Here is a 17,119-nt window from a genome sequence, read left to right as displayed (position 1 = left end):
AGGCAGAACTTTGGAAATATGCAAATGTACAAATTAGTCTGAACTTACATTAATACCTTACTGACATTTGGAATACTGAGAAGTTACCAGAGGAATGGAATGTTGCAATAATCCATCCACTACACAAAAAGGAGATAGATTTGATCCAAATAATTGTAGGGGTATACCCCTGCTGGATATTACTTATAAAAATTTTTTCCAAGGTTCTGTATTTCAGAATTCCTGAACAGCTTGATGGTGAACTAGGCGAATATCAAGGAGCCTTTCGTCCAGGACGAAGCTGTCCTGATCAAATTATTAGTCTCAAATGGATAATGAAACATCAAAGGGTCAGGGACAAGAAACTAGTAATCACGTTTCTCGATTTTAAAAAAGCCTACGATAGTATCTATCGTGAATCTCTACTGTCAATTCTTAAAGAATTTGGTTTACATCAGAAACCTGTCAACCTCGTTGCAGTCACCCTTCGAAATACTAAAGCTAGAGTAAGGTTCAGAAATGAATTCTCTGAACCTTTTGAGATTCATGCTGGCCTTCGACAAGGCGATGGATTGTCTCCATTATTGTTCAATTGTGTGCTGGAGAAAATCATGCGTGAATGGAACAAGATATGCCCACCATCTGTTAAGATTGGAAGAAAGATTCAACTTAACTGCCTTGCATTTGCAGATGATTTGGCGCTGTTGGCAAACAATATTGATGAAGCAAAGGTTCAGATAGAACATCTAGAGCGATTAGCGGCAAAGGTCGGATTGCAAATTTCGTTTGAGAAAACAGAAATGATGCCCAGCTTCCCAGTTGACACATCCCATATCATACTCCATAATGATCAAAAAATTAAGGTAGTAAAAAAGTTTAAATATCTTGGTGAGGTTATTACCTGGACTGTTAATGAAAGATCATCAATAGATAGCAGAACATTAAAACTTCAGCGAGCGCAGAGAACCACGAGGCCAACCTACAAAAAACGATAGCTCTCAATAAATGCTAAATTTCGACATTACTCCTCCATCGTTAAGCTGGAAGCGACATATGCAAGTCAAAACACTATTCAGACTAAATACTCAAGCAACAACTGACAAATTGCAGAAAGTTGATAGAAGAATACTCCGAACAATTATCAGTAAGAAACACCAAGTTAACGGGCAGTGGGGACTTTTGCCCAATTCAGAAGTGAATAAAGAAAGTGAAGCCATTATTAACACAATGCGGAAAAGAAAAATTGAGTTTTTCGTCCACGTATCTCGCCTAGCAAATACTACAATCCTGAAGCAGCTTTTTGACTACTAAAACCAAAAATATCTAGTTTAAAGAAGTACAAAGTGATCTGGATGAACTGAACATCACCGCACATCAAATTCAACAAAGAGAAGAGAAACTGCTTCTGAAGAACAAGTACACACGGCTGGCATTCAAACCATCAGAATGGAAGAAGTATGTCATATCTGCAGAAGAACGAGCAGCCAGATCACAGCGAATGAAGAAGTTTTGGGAAACGAAGAAATTGCTGACTGCTAAGACTTAAACTTAATTATTGTAGACTCTGTTGTATTATGTTTGATTTTAGTGCTCCAATGTGGGTGTAAACTACGTAAATAAATAAACGATAAACAGTCAGGTCTTCACTTAAGTGTTGTTTGTCACCTAATTTTTCCCTTGGATAGTGGCTTTCTTTTCTTGGTATGGCGTAAATATGAGCAACAACCAACTTTTCATCTTCTTCTGTATATTTCCGGTGGTTTGTCTTATTTTCTCGCTTTTCTCCATATACAATCGCACCACTCTGCTTCAACTGTGTTAATGTCTGAACTCTTCTTTTGGTCAAAGCGAGAACCCAATAAATATTCCTTTACATCCTCCTATTACAGCTCGCTCACCATCAGGCAGTGTGTAACACTTAGTTACGTTTTTCTTCTTAGGTATGACCAGTTGTCTTGCACCTTCCTTAGTAGACAGCTGAGCAGTTTCGTTTATTATCATTATACACTTTTGATCTTCATCTATTACTTTGCAGACATGTATGTGAGACATTGTACAGTTATTTTGCTTCACTATATCGTTTAGTGAGTAGAATTCCTTAAACAACTTAAGTTTCTGGTCATATGAAAGGTCCCTACTCTTGAACTGACATTTGCAGGAGACCTGAAAGAGTGAATCAGTATATATAATATATTTAAATCAATATGCCGAGGGGTATTGGCAGGAAAGTAAACGATTTCATTCAAGTAGTTAACTATAACCTCTTATTCAGAACGACGATTTTTGTCCATACGAAATTCGTTTCAATAACAAATTAAACGCATTAAACATGGCTTATGGAGATTCCAACCCTTGTAATAAAAACTGAAACGGCAATCAAGGCCTACCTGGTGCTTGGGAGCCTCTTTAGCTGGAACCGCATTGCTGTATTTTCGAGTATATTTCTTTCTTTCGCTGCGTAATTTGTTCATTTCACTTTGAGCACTACCTTCACTTCTCTTCCTCCGTTTTGGTGCAGTTTTCATTTTCATTTTCCAATATTGTGTATTACGTATCTGTAATAATTAATTCAGCAGTGTCCTATTGTTGCAAACAAACCACGGAGCTACTTCCATTGTCAACAATTCACACAAGTGGGCGCCAAGGCAATAACAAAAAAGAGGGCGCGTGACTCGTTATTTGAGCATCGATGTTGGTGTCAGACGCGAGTGCCATCTTTAAATACTGTCTCGTGCTGTTCTGGCGGTTGTATCAGAATATATGTTATTGCCGTTGGCGGTTACAGCGGAATTACACCTGTAACTCAAATTTTCAGTTTTTGGCACTTGACCCATTATTTACTTACATGCCACATAAATATGAGCAAGACAGTATATCTAGTATTGGGAGTAGGTGAAGAGGATATAGTACTACTGTAAGGAAATACTAAAGCTGTAAAGCAGTTTAAATACTTAGGATCGATTACCCATTCCTTCCCCGCCCCCTGCCACGTCTTCACCATTGTGTCCCCCCTACCCACCATCTCCTTTCCCAAGGTGGCTTCCATCAACTCCCCTTCCCAGATGATGCCCTCTCTCCCTACATTTATCCCTCCTATCAACTCTGATCCTCACTCCCCCTCCTGTCCTCTGTCCTTTCCCTGGGCTCCCTCTTCCCCCCTTCCGTCCTGTTTTCTCCCCACTAAACCTCTCCCTACCTCCCTTCTCCCCCCCCATCACGAGTCCTTTTGTATTCCCCTCCTCTGCCTACCCCACTCCCTGTCGCGTCTGCCCAGCGCCCCCCACCCCTCTTATGGGTCCTCATCCTCCATCAGCTCCTTTCCCGGCTCCCCCCGTTTTTTATTTTCCCATCATCTGTCCAGTTTCCCCCCACCTGCTCTCGGCTGTGGTATGTCACATTTGCCAACTTTTTAGTGCGGTGTTCCAGTGACTGTTCAGTGTTGTTCGTCTTTCTCGTGTTGCGAACAGAAACCATGCTGTCGCTGGGTGTGAATTTTATGTCTTTTGCGAACAGCAACCAGACTGTCGCCGTGTTTTTTTAATTGTCTGTCTATTGTTTTACCTGTCTGCTCTGTATGTATTTTCTTAGCGTCATCATCCCTCTGTTCTTTGTTCTAAGTTCCACGATTTCTTTTCGCCATGTTGCTCTTTAAGTCTCCGATTTTATCGCCTGTTTTTATTATTTATTCTCTTCATCCTTCTAACAAAGTCAGTAGGCTGAAGAGCGGCATACTATGCTGCTGCCAGCCCGCCCCCTTCGGGGGGAATTTAAATTGAATAAATGAAAAAAAAAGTACCCATTCCTCAGGAATCTGTCAAGTGAATGTGGAACGCAGGATCCAGCGGACAAGAGGAGCAATTAAAATGCTAAATGGAGTTCGGGGAAGTATACTACCATACAGTGCAGAAGGACGGACGTGGGGGACCGATAGAGAAGCAGAGTACAGGCAGTAGAAACGGATGGACTAAGGAGGGCAGCCGAGATAGCCAGAAATAGCGGAGAAAAATGAGGAAATCAGGGAGATAATGAATATGGAACAACTACTCGCGCTAGGAATTGAGAATAGAACTCTTCAATTGTATGGGCATGTCTGACGAGTGGAACAAGGATGGCCGAAAGCAATCTGGAATGGTAGGAGGAAGCCTGGATGCCGATATTAACGTGGAGAGCGGGAGTTATTATAGTGAAGAGGAAAAAAGATCTGAAAGTGAATGACTGCCATGATCGTGAAAGCTGGCGAATGGGAATATAGGGCATCTGCTGAAGAGTGGAGAAGCCTTTTTTAAAGTACAGATACGTAGATTTCAGATCCTCAAGATTCTTCGTGATTTTCCGCTGACACTCTCTCTCAAAGGGGCTGGACGAGATGTTCATGTTTCATTCTGTGTTCAATGATATTTTATTGTTTTGTCTTCAGCTACAGTGAGGCATTTTCGTCTCAGGCTATTTTCTTCATAGTGAGTGGATTGATCTTTCATAGGATGTAATAAGCTGAATCATATATCAGGTGTTACTGTATCACTACCGTTTTCGTGGGCGTTAAAAGCCACATCCTCATGTGAACATATGATTAAAACACTAGAGCGGAAAAACTAGGGTTCTTTTTTCTCAACATTCGTTGTCCGTCGAAACAAAACACCGCTAAAATCCGTGACATGCTGCCTTTTAGCGGTCTTTTGATTTGACGGACAACGAATGTTTGGAAGAAAGATCTTGAGCTCTTCGGCTCTAATGTTTTAATCATGTGCTCACCTGACGATGTGGCTTTTAGCGCCACCATATCGGGAGCTCATATCAACTGTTTTATTTGATGAACGTATGTAGTTTATTTATCAGATGTGTCTGTCTGTTGGTCTGTAGCACCCCCCTGTTGCCCAAAATCGATATGGTTTTATTTAGTTACCAAAATCTCTGGTTGACGCAGACACCATCACGGGCGAGGTAGCAGCAAACTGGGAGGTTAGGTTAATGTTCCAGCAAACAGGAAATTAGCAGCCAGCAGTTCATTCACTACTTTTCGAATAACGCCTCATCCATTATAGTTGAACAGCTACATCGTGTCAGAGACATGATAACAGAATTACTCACAGTTACATCAAATTCTCCTTCCATACAAAAACCGGATGTATGGAAATGTTCGTAAGGAAAGGTTTAAAGAACAGTGGATAGCTTAAAAATGTGTGCTGGACGGGCTCTCGAACCTGGGAGAATAGCCATTCACGGGAAAGTGCTCTGCCGACGGCACTACTCAAGCACGATACACCTTCTCTGCTCATAGCTTTACCTCCGCCAGGACCTCATCTCCTACCTTCCAAACTTCACAGAAGTTCTCATGCTTAATTTTCGGGACTAACTCTGCTAGAAGAAAAGATATTCCGAAGACATGGCATCACGAGTTCGAGTCCAAGTCGAGCACACAATTTCATGGCAGCCCGCACTCCGCTGCATTCATACTGGAAACAATGCCTCAGACTAAGCGTATCTCAGCAGTATCCTTTCTTCCTGGCTACTAGTCCCGGAGTTTACGAAGGAGAGCTTCTGTGAAGTAATAACTGGCGGAGGAAAAACTCTGAGGACGATTCTTGACTCTTGCTTGGATAGCTCAGTCGGTGGAGCACTTCCAAAAGGCAGAGGTACTACGTTCGAGTCCCGATCGGGCACACGGTTTTAATCTGCCAGGAAGTTTCAGACCAGTTAAAACTACGCTGGAGAAAATAATTCTGGAATAACGAGGTAGCTACCTATTAATACACGCGATTAGTTTTTAGGGCTGGTCTATCGACCACTAAGATGTGCGTGAAAAAAGTTTACTTAATGTTAATCTGCTGTGCGGCTGGTCCTTGCGGAGGTTCGAGTCCACCCTCGGGCATGGGTGCGTGTGTTTGTCCTTAGGATAATTTAGGTTAAGTAGTGTGTAAGCTTAGGGACTGATAACCTTAGCAATTAGGTCCCATAAGATTTCACACATTAAAAAAATGTTAATCTTGAATTAATGGGAAAAATAAAAACAGGTTGTCATCATTTAGCGTACAAACCAAGATTCTCCTTTCCATATGGGGGAGTGTATTTTACCTCCACGTAGTAGTTTTTGACCGTGGCATGACAACTGAACGTTTTCATTAAAGCTGACCCACGACTGCAAACTGGACCTTCATTCCGGATGTACGGTGTAATAAACGAAACCGCAGCAGCTATGTGCGAAACATTCATCTGGCCAGTTCAGGCAAAAGTAATGTAACCGTCCAGAAGCCAGCTTTCTCATCTCTTCTCCATATCTGTGTTCCCTGCCGCGCGACAAGTTCCGTGAAGTGAGTACTCAGTGATGACAGGAGTTCGCCACGTCTCTGCACGTTTCCAGCTTCCGCGAAGTGTTTATCGGCGTTATCACGGCCGCCACAGTAAACAGGCACAGGCGCCGAACGCTGGAGGCGCCGGCGGGTCGCAGGCACGATGGCTGAATCAACGCTGGCTGCTCCCATTCCCTGAGGCGTTCCGAGCTCACGACCACCTCGAGGCCGCACTCAGTCATACAGGAAATACCTGACAGCGCTGAGACACTTTCCCAAAGAGAACATGTCGCACGATGACATGGCCCTCACAGGAATAAGGCTGCGAAAGTTCCCAAGTTCGAGTCCCATTCCAGCACAGAGTCTTAAACTTCCAAGCTGTCTCAGTTCAGCACACACTCCATTACTGAGTGACCGTGATGGGTCAAAAAAGCCTTTCTATTTCACAAAACTGCGAGGGCCTTCTTCAATATTAACAGTTCGGGGAAGACAGGAACTTCGCAGTCATATACTAGGCTAGTTAGCAATGGAAATATTTGTTTGGAGATTACCAATTCCAGATTCAAATGGCTCTAATCACTATTGGACTTAACATCTGAGATCATCAGTCCCCTAGACTTAGAACTACTTAAACGTAACTAACCTAAGGACATCACACACATCCATGCCCGATGCGGGATTCGAACCTGCGACCGTAGCAGCAGAGCGGTTCCGGATTGAAGCGCCTAGAACTGCTCGGCCACAACGGCCGGCCCAGTTCCAGGGAAACCACCCAAAAACGTTAATTAGAAATGGTGGGACGAGAACTAGACCGCAGGAAAAATATTGCAACACCCTCAAGAACAAGGTCATTTTATTCACGAGTGAGGTGCTGGTAGTCCATCATTGGAGCTCGTATATGATAACAAATTCAGACCAAATCAAGGACATATGTCACAGCAAAGGGCGCCCAAACAGCATCAACACACAGTGTCCACCATCACCTAGCCCACCCCATTCTTCCGGCGACAATACAATTGTGTATTCTCGTATGAAAACGTTCATAAAAACGCCGAATGGCACCCTGCGATTGATTATTCCAAGCATATTGCGACTTTTTGTTTCAATTCGATTCTTGCAGGCCTTGGAGAACGAGTGAGTTTCCGTTTCTTAATGTCCCATACGTGTTCAATTCTAGAGGGATCTGGTAATCTTGCTAGCCAGGGCTCTTGTTGTACGCTACGAAGAGCGCATTGCGTCGGTGCAACCGTATGTGGAATTGCAATGTCCTGCTGAAAAACAGCATCACTCTCTTGCCGGTGAAATGGAAGTAGCACGGAGGTAACAGCAGGTGTAATGAAGCGCTCACTGGTTACTTCACCGTGCAGAATACCGAATGTGGCAGCGAATGATAACTGATGACTCTCCACACCATGAAGACCTTGTGTGGTGGGCGAACCCATTCCGGAACAGGCAGCTCACCAGCTCCATGCTATACACGTGTACGCCCATCACATCATTCAGATGGTACCTACACTCATCGCTGAAGACAAGAGCCATCCCACTGTCCAGTCAACAACTCCTTCAGGACTCCACCGTAGCCATGCTTGGCGGTGTCGTGATGACAGTGGTAGCCTGGCCCGTGATGACACAGAAGGTGCAAGAAGTGCACGGATTTCGTCTCTGGATGATGTTCGGTAGGTGACCGCTACTTGCACAATGTGTCGGTCTCAAAGTGCGTCGGTACTACGCGGACGTCCAGAATCTGGTCTACAGATGCGAGAATGTTCCACAGACCGCTGCTAAAAGTAGAGTCACAACTCTGTGCCTACCTTGTGCGAATCCGTCCGTATGTCCCTCCAGCTTTCCGCAGGTCGACAATGCGAACTCGATAAAACGGCTGAAGCTGATCAACGTTGTTTAACTCTAAACTCGGCGCAATTACTGCCTGCAGAAACATAATGGAGAGTGCGCAAATAGGCTTCCTGTACGTCATCACTTAGCCGACGACCGTGACAAACGAATCACTAACGTTACAAACCCTCAGTATGTCACTGAACACAGTCCTTCCCGGCCGAAGTGGCCGCGCGGTTCTGGCGCTGTAGTCAGGAGCCGCGAGACCGCTACGGTCGCAGGTTCGAATCCTGCCTCGGGCATGGATGTGTGTGATGTCCTTAGGTTAGTTAGGTTTAACTAGTTCTAAGTTCTAGGGGACTAATGACCTCAGCAGTTGAGTCCCATAGTGCTCAGAGCCATTTGAACCATTTGAACACAGTCCTTGGGGATGTAACATTTTTTTTCCAATGGTGTATTTTTATTTTAACTCTTGGAGGATATCTCCCAGAGAAAAAGATATGAAATCTAGTACATGCACCCATGTAACAGTTTATATGCACCCAAAGTAAGGTCAGAGTTAGCACGTGCAGTGTATCAATGAACAGTGGACTACAATGGATAGCCAATAAGTTTTAATTACCACTTCGAAACGATCTACTTGCGACTATAAACCTTGTGATGGTGTTTGCCCTTCTACGCGTATTCACTCTTCAGTGCAACACATTTACCTCACCTATAGATTACTTGGCAATCCTCATTTGTATTTCCTAAGGCTCTGAGAAGAAACATATCGATTACGTGGCTATACGTGTCTGGTTACCATTCCTGATAAATAAGTGATGCCGGTTGCTTAAAACTGACCGGTAGGAGCAGCTGAATTCACTGTACATGGAGACCCTCTTCCTAAGATGATTTGCATTAATCTTTGGCCCACACCTGTGACGAATTCTTTGAATGACTTTATATCGACGGCAGCTGTCATCCTGTTCTGCATTTGTGTACCATCGTACAATTTCGGTCTTAGATCGTTTTCAAGTATACCCACAAAAGTACAGCAATGGCACATTATGCCATAGTAGCCTTTGCCCTTGTATACGTGAATGGCGTCCACTATCATTGCGTTTGTGAGCGCAAATGTTCTTGTTGTCCAAACCAGTGTCATTAAAAATGGCTCTGAGCACTATGGGACTTAACATCTGAGGTCATCAGTCGCCTAGAACTTAGAACTACTTAAACCTAACTAACCTCAGGACATCACACACAACCATGCCCGAGGCAGGACTCGAACCTGTGACCGTAGCGGTCGCGCAGTTCCAGACTGAAGCGCCTAGAACCGCTCGGCCACGCTGGCCGGCCCAGTGTCATTATCTTCATTATTATGAATGCACGTCACATGTTTAAAGTTGTGCCTGTCTCCACGTACATTAACCACTGAGCGGTCACACCGTTCAAGACGAGTGCGATGGTACTTGCCCGTATGAAGTAATTCACTGAAAACGGCTGCTGTTGATTATAATTCCCTCTCTTTATCGTTTGTTCTTGTACCAGAAAAGCATTGTTAATAAAAGTGTACAACTGAGGCTTACGTCTGTGAATATAGAACAGTGCCATTAAGGTTTGCAATTTTGCTGTCTGGCAACATCCCTCATTGTGACTGTAATAGATCGGAAGCTAATGACCACCACTGACACATATCCGTACAGCATCTATACTATAACATCAGTTTTGACTAAAAAGATATTTACATGCACAAAGGAGCGACATTTAGGCGTCATATTTTACGTTAATGTACGTATATAGCTAAAGACATGTGTCTAAGGGCTGAGTCATTAAATAATGTACGGTTGTGCTGTGCTGAAAATTACGCCTAGGTTACCAATTTCGAAATAAATAGTTATATATTTCACATGACCCTATCAGTTATTTACATTGGTAGTTTCGTATCTACCATGAATTCTACAACTCGTCGTCCGCAGATAACGAAAAATTTCCTTTTTTTTATGATACGTTTAAGACAGAAAAACGGTATGTAATATACCGTTATTTAGCATGTTACTTATGGTTTTCTGCTGTTGTGTTCTGTGTTTATACAATTATTTCTTTTGTGATTGCCGTTTTTAGTTCATACACACAAATCTGATTAGTTTTATCGCAAAGCACAAGCATTCTTCCACCATTTCGCGTGTTCTTGCAGCTAAGTGACGTTCATTTATTTCGTTGCGTGTTTGTTCCGAGAATGGTGAGCGATTTAAAAATGTTATTGTCATCTGAGATACAAGATCCAGTCACTTTAAAGTGACCACCATCTATGTTCGAGGTCAACGTGCAATAACCACTCACAGATCGCATGTAGAAGCACTAGCAGAGAAGGTTGTATTAGCCGTATCGGGGAGATGCGGAAGACAGTGCAGTCGTTGTTGTAATGCGGAAACGGAACAATTTATCTGACGTGCAAAAGGGCACTGGCTGTCTTGCCAACGGGGAATCTGTAGTGTTGGCAGAAGAGCCAACACTGTTTTTCTAGAGGAGGCCGAAATGCACGCGTTTAATTACACGCTGACTGGCGTGAGGTCTGGAACAGGACAATATCTTGAGAATTGCAAATAAAGTACGTAAATGATGTAATACTTAACTTTAATCCACAATTGTAGAACATCTCTCGTTACGGTACATGCTTCATAATATTAATTATCAACTGCTATGGCGCCTTGCTAGGTCGTAGCAAATGACGTAGCTGAAGGCTATGCTAACTATCGTCTCGGGAAATGAGAGCGTATCGGTCAGTGTAGCTTCGCTAGCAAAGTCAGCTGTACCACTGGGGCGAGTGCTAGTACATCTCTCTAGACCTGCCGTGTGGTGGCGCTCGGTCTGCTATCACTGACAGTGGCGACACGCGGGTCCGACGTATACTAATGGACCGCGGCCGATTTAAAGGCTACCACCTAGCAAGTGTGGTGTCTGGCGGTGACACCACAGAATCATTTCCTAAACGGCCAAGTTGTAAACTGTTCACATGTCACCGTGTTTAAAGTATACCGTGCATGGCAAAATGGCGCTATGAAAAGCCGGTGCCGGCGAGACAATTGTGGTACGCCACGCGCCATAGATGACAGGGATGAAGCCGGTGAAGATGTGTACGGGCGAACGGCTGTGCAACCGTTGGGCAAGCGACCGCCCAGACAACCAAGGGGCTACCAGCAATGTCTCCTCGACGGATCAACAAACGTTGCTGTGTACGGGCCTTCGCAGCAGGTGCCTGGTTTATTGACACATGCTAACTGATTTTCATCGGCAACGACTGACTAGAATGTGCACGCCAGGTCCGCAACTGGGTGTCCACTGAATGGTGACAGAAGATGAACGGTGTTTTATGCTCCATCGGACACATGGCCGTTGGCCTGTCCAGTGTGAAACCTCTGAAAGCAAATACCTTGCATGCGTTGTGATCTGGGGAATGTTTTCGTGGCACTCGCTGGATTATATCGTCATTCTGGAAGGCATAATGCAACATTACGAATATGGATCTACCTTTGGGACCACGTCCACTCCTATATGAAGTTAGCTTTTCCTCAGCACGATGGCCTCTACCAGCAGGAAAATGGAAAGTGTCGCGCAGCTCACGGTGTACTTGCGTGGTTCGAAGAGCTCCAGGAGGAATTGACCGGACTCCTCTGACCCCAAATTCCCCTGATTTACACCCAATCTATAATCTACAGAACCACTTGGACCGGGAAGTTCGCGACACGGGTCCTCAACCGCGAGCCTACAGCAGCTGGCCACGGCACTCGGCCGGCCGGGGTGGCTAAGCGGTTAAAGGCGCTACAGTCCGGAACCGCGCGACCGCTACGTCGCAGGTTCGAATCCTGCCTCGGGCATGGATGTGTGTGATGTCCTTAGGTTAGTTAGGTTTAAGTAGTTCTAGGGGACTGATGACCTTAGAAGTAAAGTCCCATAGTGCTCAGAGCCATTTGAACCATTTTGAACCACGGCACTCGAGGTGACATGGCTCCACATCCCCGTCGGTACCAACCAGAACCTAACGGACACTCTTCTTGAACTTCGCAGCGTTCTGCACTGAAAAACGTGGTTATTCAAGGTTTTGACACATGGTCACATTGACGTAACTGGACTGTATATTTAGCTTACGTATGTGTGTGTGGGTATGTTTGTGTGTGGAAGATGGAGAAGCAGTTAGAGTGACAGGGAAGAAGAAGGGAGGGAGGGGGGTGGGTAACAGTTTGTTGTTTTGGGGAACGGGAGAAGGTTTACTTACACAGTTTTTGTATTGGTGTAAGGAGTGTTTTGTTGCACAGCGAAGTGTATTCGTTTACTACATTTTTCACTACTGATATGTGTAAGCGGTAATGCCTGCTATTTTTTGATTCAAGAGGTTGCTAGTTCTAAGTTCTAGGGGACTGATGACCTCAGAAGCAAAGTCCCATAGCGTTCAGAGCCATTTGAACCATTTGAACCTAACAATAATATGTATGAAAAATATGAAACGTTGAGTCGAAAACAAACTAAAAGTGAGGGCAGTGCGCGTAGAAGGCGAGGGGGGGGGGGGGCGAGGGGGAGGGGTCCAATAAGTCTCTGGTATATAAACCAGATTCTGTCGACCACCTGTATAATTCCGCCTCCTCCCCCCCCCCCCCCTCCCAACCCGCAAAGCCCAAAATGTGTTTCCGAGATCTCTTCAAGCGGCATTACTCAACACGTAGATTGTTGGTTAGCGTGCCACGTCACACGAATGCTGCAGCCACTACGGCGGGCCGACGAGGTGTGTTATCTCCCAGCATGACTCAGAGTCAGCGGCCGCTGTCTCCAGCAGTGACCAGCGCCCAGGTGGTGGGGTCCTAGGGAGGGTCATCAGATCGGCAGACGCGGCTCGCCGCGCAGACAGAAGCCCCTACTGTGTGCGGCCAGTTGGCATTCCGCGGCGCCACGCCGGGAATCGAAATAGTCCGCCAGCGTCGAGCGTCGGACGGACTAATGGGTTTCTTAAAGTGGTGCACTTCTTTCTGGAGAACGGCCAGCGCTGTTCTTCTTTAACGCATGACTCTGAAGCTTTCGCCAAACTCTAAACTGGTAGGTTTCGCCGGGAGATAAGCGAACCGCGGGCGTCACCAGCAGCGGCTTCTAAATACATCTCACTGCAGACGGCTGACGGAAATTGCCCATTCCGCCTCTACGGTGAAGGAACCACTCAGAATGTGGAGAATAATGGTAGGAACAATTTTAGTGGATTCAGAAACAAAATCCTCTCTGTGCATAGATCGTGAGAATACATTACCCAGAACAACCAGCTCTGGCCGTAATAACGGCCTTGATACGCTTGGACATTGAGTCAAGCAGAGCTTGGATGGCGTATACAGGTACAGCTGCCCATGCAGCTTCAACACGATACCACAGTTCATCAAGAGTAGTGACTGGCGTATTGTGACGAGGCAGTTGCTCGGCCACCATTGACCAGACGTTTTCAATTGGTGAGAGATCTGGAGAATTTGCTGGCCAGGGCAGCAATTGAACATTTTCTGTATCCAGAAAGGCCCGTACAGGACCTGCAACATGCGGTCGTGCATTATCCTGCTGAAATGTAGGGTTTCGCAGGGATCGAATGAAGGGTAGAGCAACGAGTCGTAACACATCTGAAATGTAACGTCCACTGTTCAAAGTGCCGTCAATGAGAACAAGAGGTGACCGAGACGTGTAACCATTGGCACCCCATACCATCACGCCGGGAGATACGCCAGTATGGCGATGACGAATACACGCTTACAATGTGCGTTCACCGCAATGTCGCCAAAGATGGATGCTACCATCATGCTGCTGTAAACAGAACCTGGATTCATCCGAAAATATGACGTTTTGCCATTCGTGCACCCAGGTTCCTCGCCGAGTACACCATCGCAGGCGCTCCTGTCTGTGATGCAGCGTCAGGGGTAACCGCAGCCATGATCTCCGAGTTAATATTCCACGCTGCAGCAAACGCCGTCGAGCTGTTGGTGCAGATAGTTGTTGTTTTACAAACGTCCTCATCTGTTGACTAAGGGCTCGAGACGTGGCTGCACGATCCGTTACAGCCACGCGGATAAGATGTCTGTCATCTCGACTGCTAGTGATACGAGGCCGTTGGGATCCAGCACGGCTTTCCGTATTACCCTCCTGAACCCACCGATTCCATATTCTGCTAACAGTCATTGTGTCGCGACCAACGCGAGCAGCAATGTCGCGATCCGATAAACCGTAATCGCGATAGGCTACAATCCGACCTTTACCAAAGTTTTGGTACGCATTTCTCCTCCTTACACGACCCATCACAGCAACGTTTTACCAGGCAACGCCGGTCAACTTTTGTTTCTGTATGAGAAATCGGTTGGAAACTTTCCTCATGTCAGCACGTTGTGCGTGGCGTCACCGGCGCCAACTTAGTGTGAATGCTCTCAAAAGCTACTCATTTGCATATCACAGAATCTTCTTCCTATCGGTTAAATTTAGCGTCTGTACCACGTCCTCTTCGTGGTGGAGCAATTTTAATGGCCAGTAGTGTAAAATAAGTTTGAAGGTCGGATGGCTTTCAAATCTCCCACTTCGCGCTACGCACACAGCGGAGACAATTGTAAGTAGGCTGGTTAGGTTTTTTTATTGGTAACGCCAACTCTGTATGAAAATCTGGCTGTGCTGTGTGCAGTCTGTGGCTGCTTTGCATTGTTGTAATACTCGCCATTGTAGTGTTGGGCAGCGGCAGCTGGATGTGAACAGCGCGTAGCGTTGCGCAGTTGGAGGTGAGCCGCCAGCAGTGGTGGATGTGGGGAGAGAGATGGCGGAGGTTTGTAATTTGTCATGAACTGCTATATTTATATATGATGATATCAAGGTAAATACATTGTTCGTTCTCTATTAATATCTTTCATTTGCTAACTATCCCTATCAGTAGTTAGGGCCTTCAGTAGTTTGAATCTTTTATTTAGCTGGCAGTAGTGGCGCTCGCTGTATTGCAGTAGCTTGAGTAGCGAAGATTTTTGTGAGGTAAGTGATTTGTGAAAGGTATAGGTTAATGTTAGTCAGGGCCATTCTTTTGCAGGGATCTTTGATAGTCAGACTGCGTTGCGCTAAAAATATTTTATGTCAGTTTAAGCACAGTCATGTATAAATTGTTCAAAGGGGAAGTTTCATATGGCTGCTGCGGTTTCCCGAGCGTGAGTTGCGTCTTCTGTAGCTCTGGGTCGACGATTCGCCGAAGTTCTCTGCACTGTCATCTTGGTAGAGTCCACAGGTCGACGAAGGCACCGCGGACGCCTCTGAGCTCACGAAACGGCCGAACCTGCAGTTGTACCGCAGATCTCGCCCACACAACGGCCTCCCAGTAGCTTGGATTACAGGAGCGCGCCAACACTCCCAGCCATAAAAGTTGTTGGAAAATCCATTCACTACCTCAAACTGATTCTGAAGTATTGCAACAGCTCCACCAAATAGTTCCTCATATGGCAAATGGTAACGGAAAGTATTCACGCATGATGACATGTGTCGTGGCTGAGAAGTGCATGCATATATGTTGTTGTCCTTCTGAGGAATCAAGTCCACGTCATGGAAAATAAAGCAATGAAAAGGCCGTATCTTCATAGCTTCCACAAAGCCTACGTTGAGCAACTTTGCTCTGTTAAATGCTCCATCCAGTGCCTGTTCCACAACAAATATCTGGTAGCTCAACAACTGGTTCTGAAGAAATGGATGCATGTATTTCAGAAAAATTTGTAGCTGGCTACTACGGTTGCGGTATGGAACAACAACAGCAACACTGAATTTTGAAACACATTTCTGTGGTTTCCATTCACCTCCATCAGTTATATTTAGTGTTTTGGCAAATACTGTGCCATCATTTAGGTCAGTATTTTGTATAGGGTAATGCACTTCAGTAACTGAACTATTGAAGGTTACAGAACAAAGTGGCATGCCATAATCTTCCGCCACCTTGACTGCAGCAGGTGAGATTCCCAGAGAACTGACAATTTCATCATCATTAATATATGAATAATAACAAGCAAAGCGTCCTGGATGAAGCAAATATATAACACAGAAAATCAGCACCACTGCAATAACAACCATATGAAACTTCCCCTTTGAACAATTTATACATGACTGTGCTTAAACTGACATAAAATATTTTTAGCGCAACGCAGTCTGACTATCAAAGATCCCTGCAAAAGAATGGCCCTGACTAACATTAACCTATACCTTTCACAAATCACTTACCTCACAAAAATCTTCGCTACTCAAGCTACTGCAATACAGCGAGCGCCACTACTGCCAGCTAAATAAAAGATTCAAACTACTGAAGGCACTAACTACTGATAGGGATAGTTAGCAAATGAAAGATATTAATAGAGAACGAACAATGTATTTACCTTGATATCATCATATATAAATATAGCAGTTCATGACAAATTACAAACCTCCGCCATCTCTCTCCCCACATCCACCACTGCTGGCGGCTCACCTCCAACTGCGCAACGCTACGCGCTGTTCACATCCAGCTGCCGCTGCCCAACACTACAATGGCGAGTATTACAACAATGCAAAGCAGCCACAGACTGCACACAGCACAGCCAGTGATTTTCATACAGAGTTGGCGTTACCAATAAAAATACCTAACCAGCCTACTTACATAGCCCCCATGCTCCCCACAAAAAATTTTACAGATTGGATTGGGCAGTGGCCAATACAGATTTGAAAAAATTTTTCATAATTACAATAACAAAGAAATCAAATGCACACACTTATTGATACAATGTTGGTCAAAAGCTCAAATTTTCTCACAGTCCATAAAGACAGTCCTGATCGTTCATTACGGTAAAATAGTAGTGTTTTTCTCAAAGTCTGAGCAGTAGAAGAAAATGCACAAGGAAGTAGTGGATTTCCATGCAGTCTTGAAGAAGTAGTGTTGTCCTTCCAACGGAGAGACAGTGCTGACTCTTGACATGCAGACAGGTAATGGGCCACAACAGAGCAAACCCACAGCAGAGTCAGTCGAAGTTTTGAAG

General features: G+C 45.0%; 1 protein-coding gene across 1 annotated transcript in view; it reads right to left on the bottom strand.

The window, feature by feature from the left end:
• The window catches only part of LOC124619944 (beta-1,4-galactosyltransferase 4-like), a 64,579-nt gene extending 48,395 nt beyond the window's left edge, over positions 1 to 16,184 (bottom strand). The window contains exon 1 of the mRNA XM_047146605.1: positions 15,459 to 16,184. Within this exon, the coding sequence (XP_047002561.1) occupies positions 15,459 to 16,184 (726 nt within the window). The remainder of the gene's footprint in view (positions 1 to 15,458) is intronic.
• Between the last annotated feature and the right edge of the window lie 935 nt (positions 16,185 to 17,119).

The sequence above is a fragment of the Schistocerca americana genome, chromosome 6, assembly GCF_021461395.2.
Source record: "Schistocerca americana isolate TAMUIC-IGC-003095 chromosome 6, iqSchAmer2.1, whole genome shotgun sequence".
Lineage (NCBI taxonomy): Eukaryota > Metazoa > Arthropoda > Insecta > Orthoptera > Acrididae > Schistocerca > Schistocerca americana.
The sequence above is the reverse complement of the archived record's forward strand: the minus strand, read 5'-3'. Positions and strand labels throughout refer to the sequence as shown.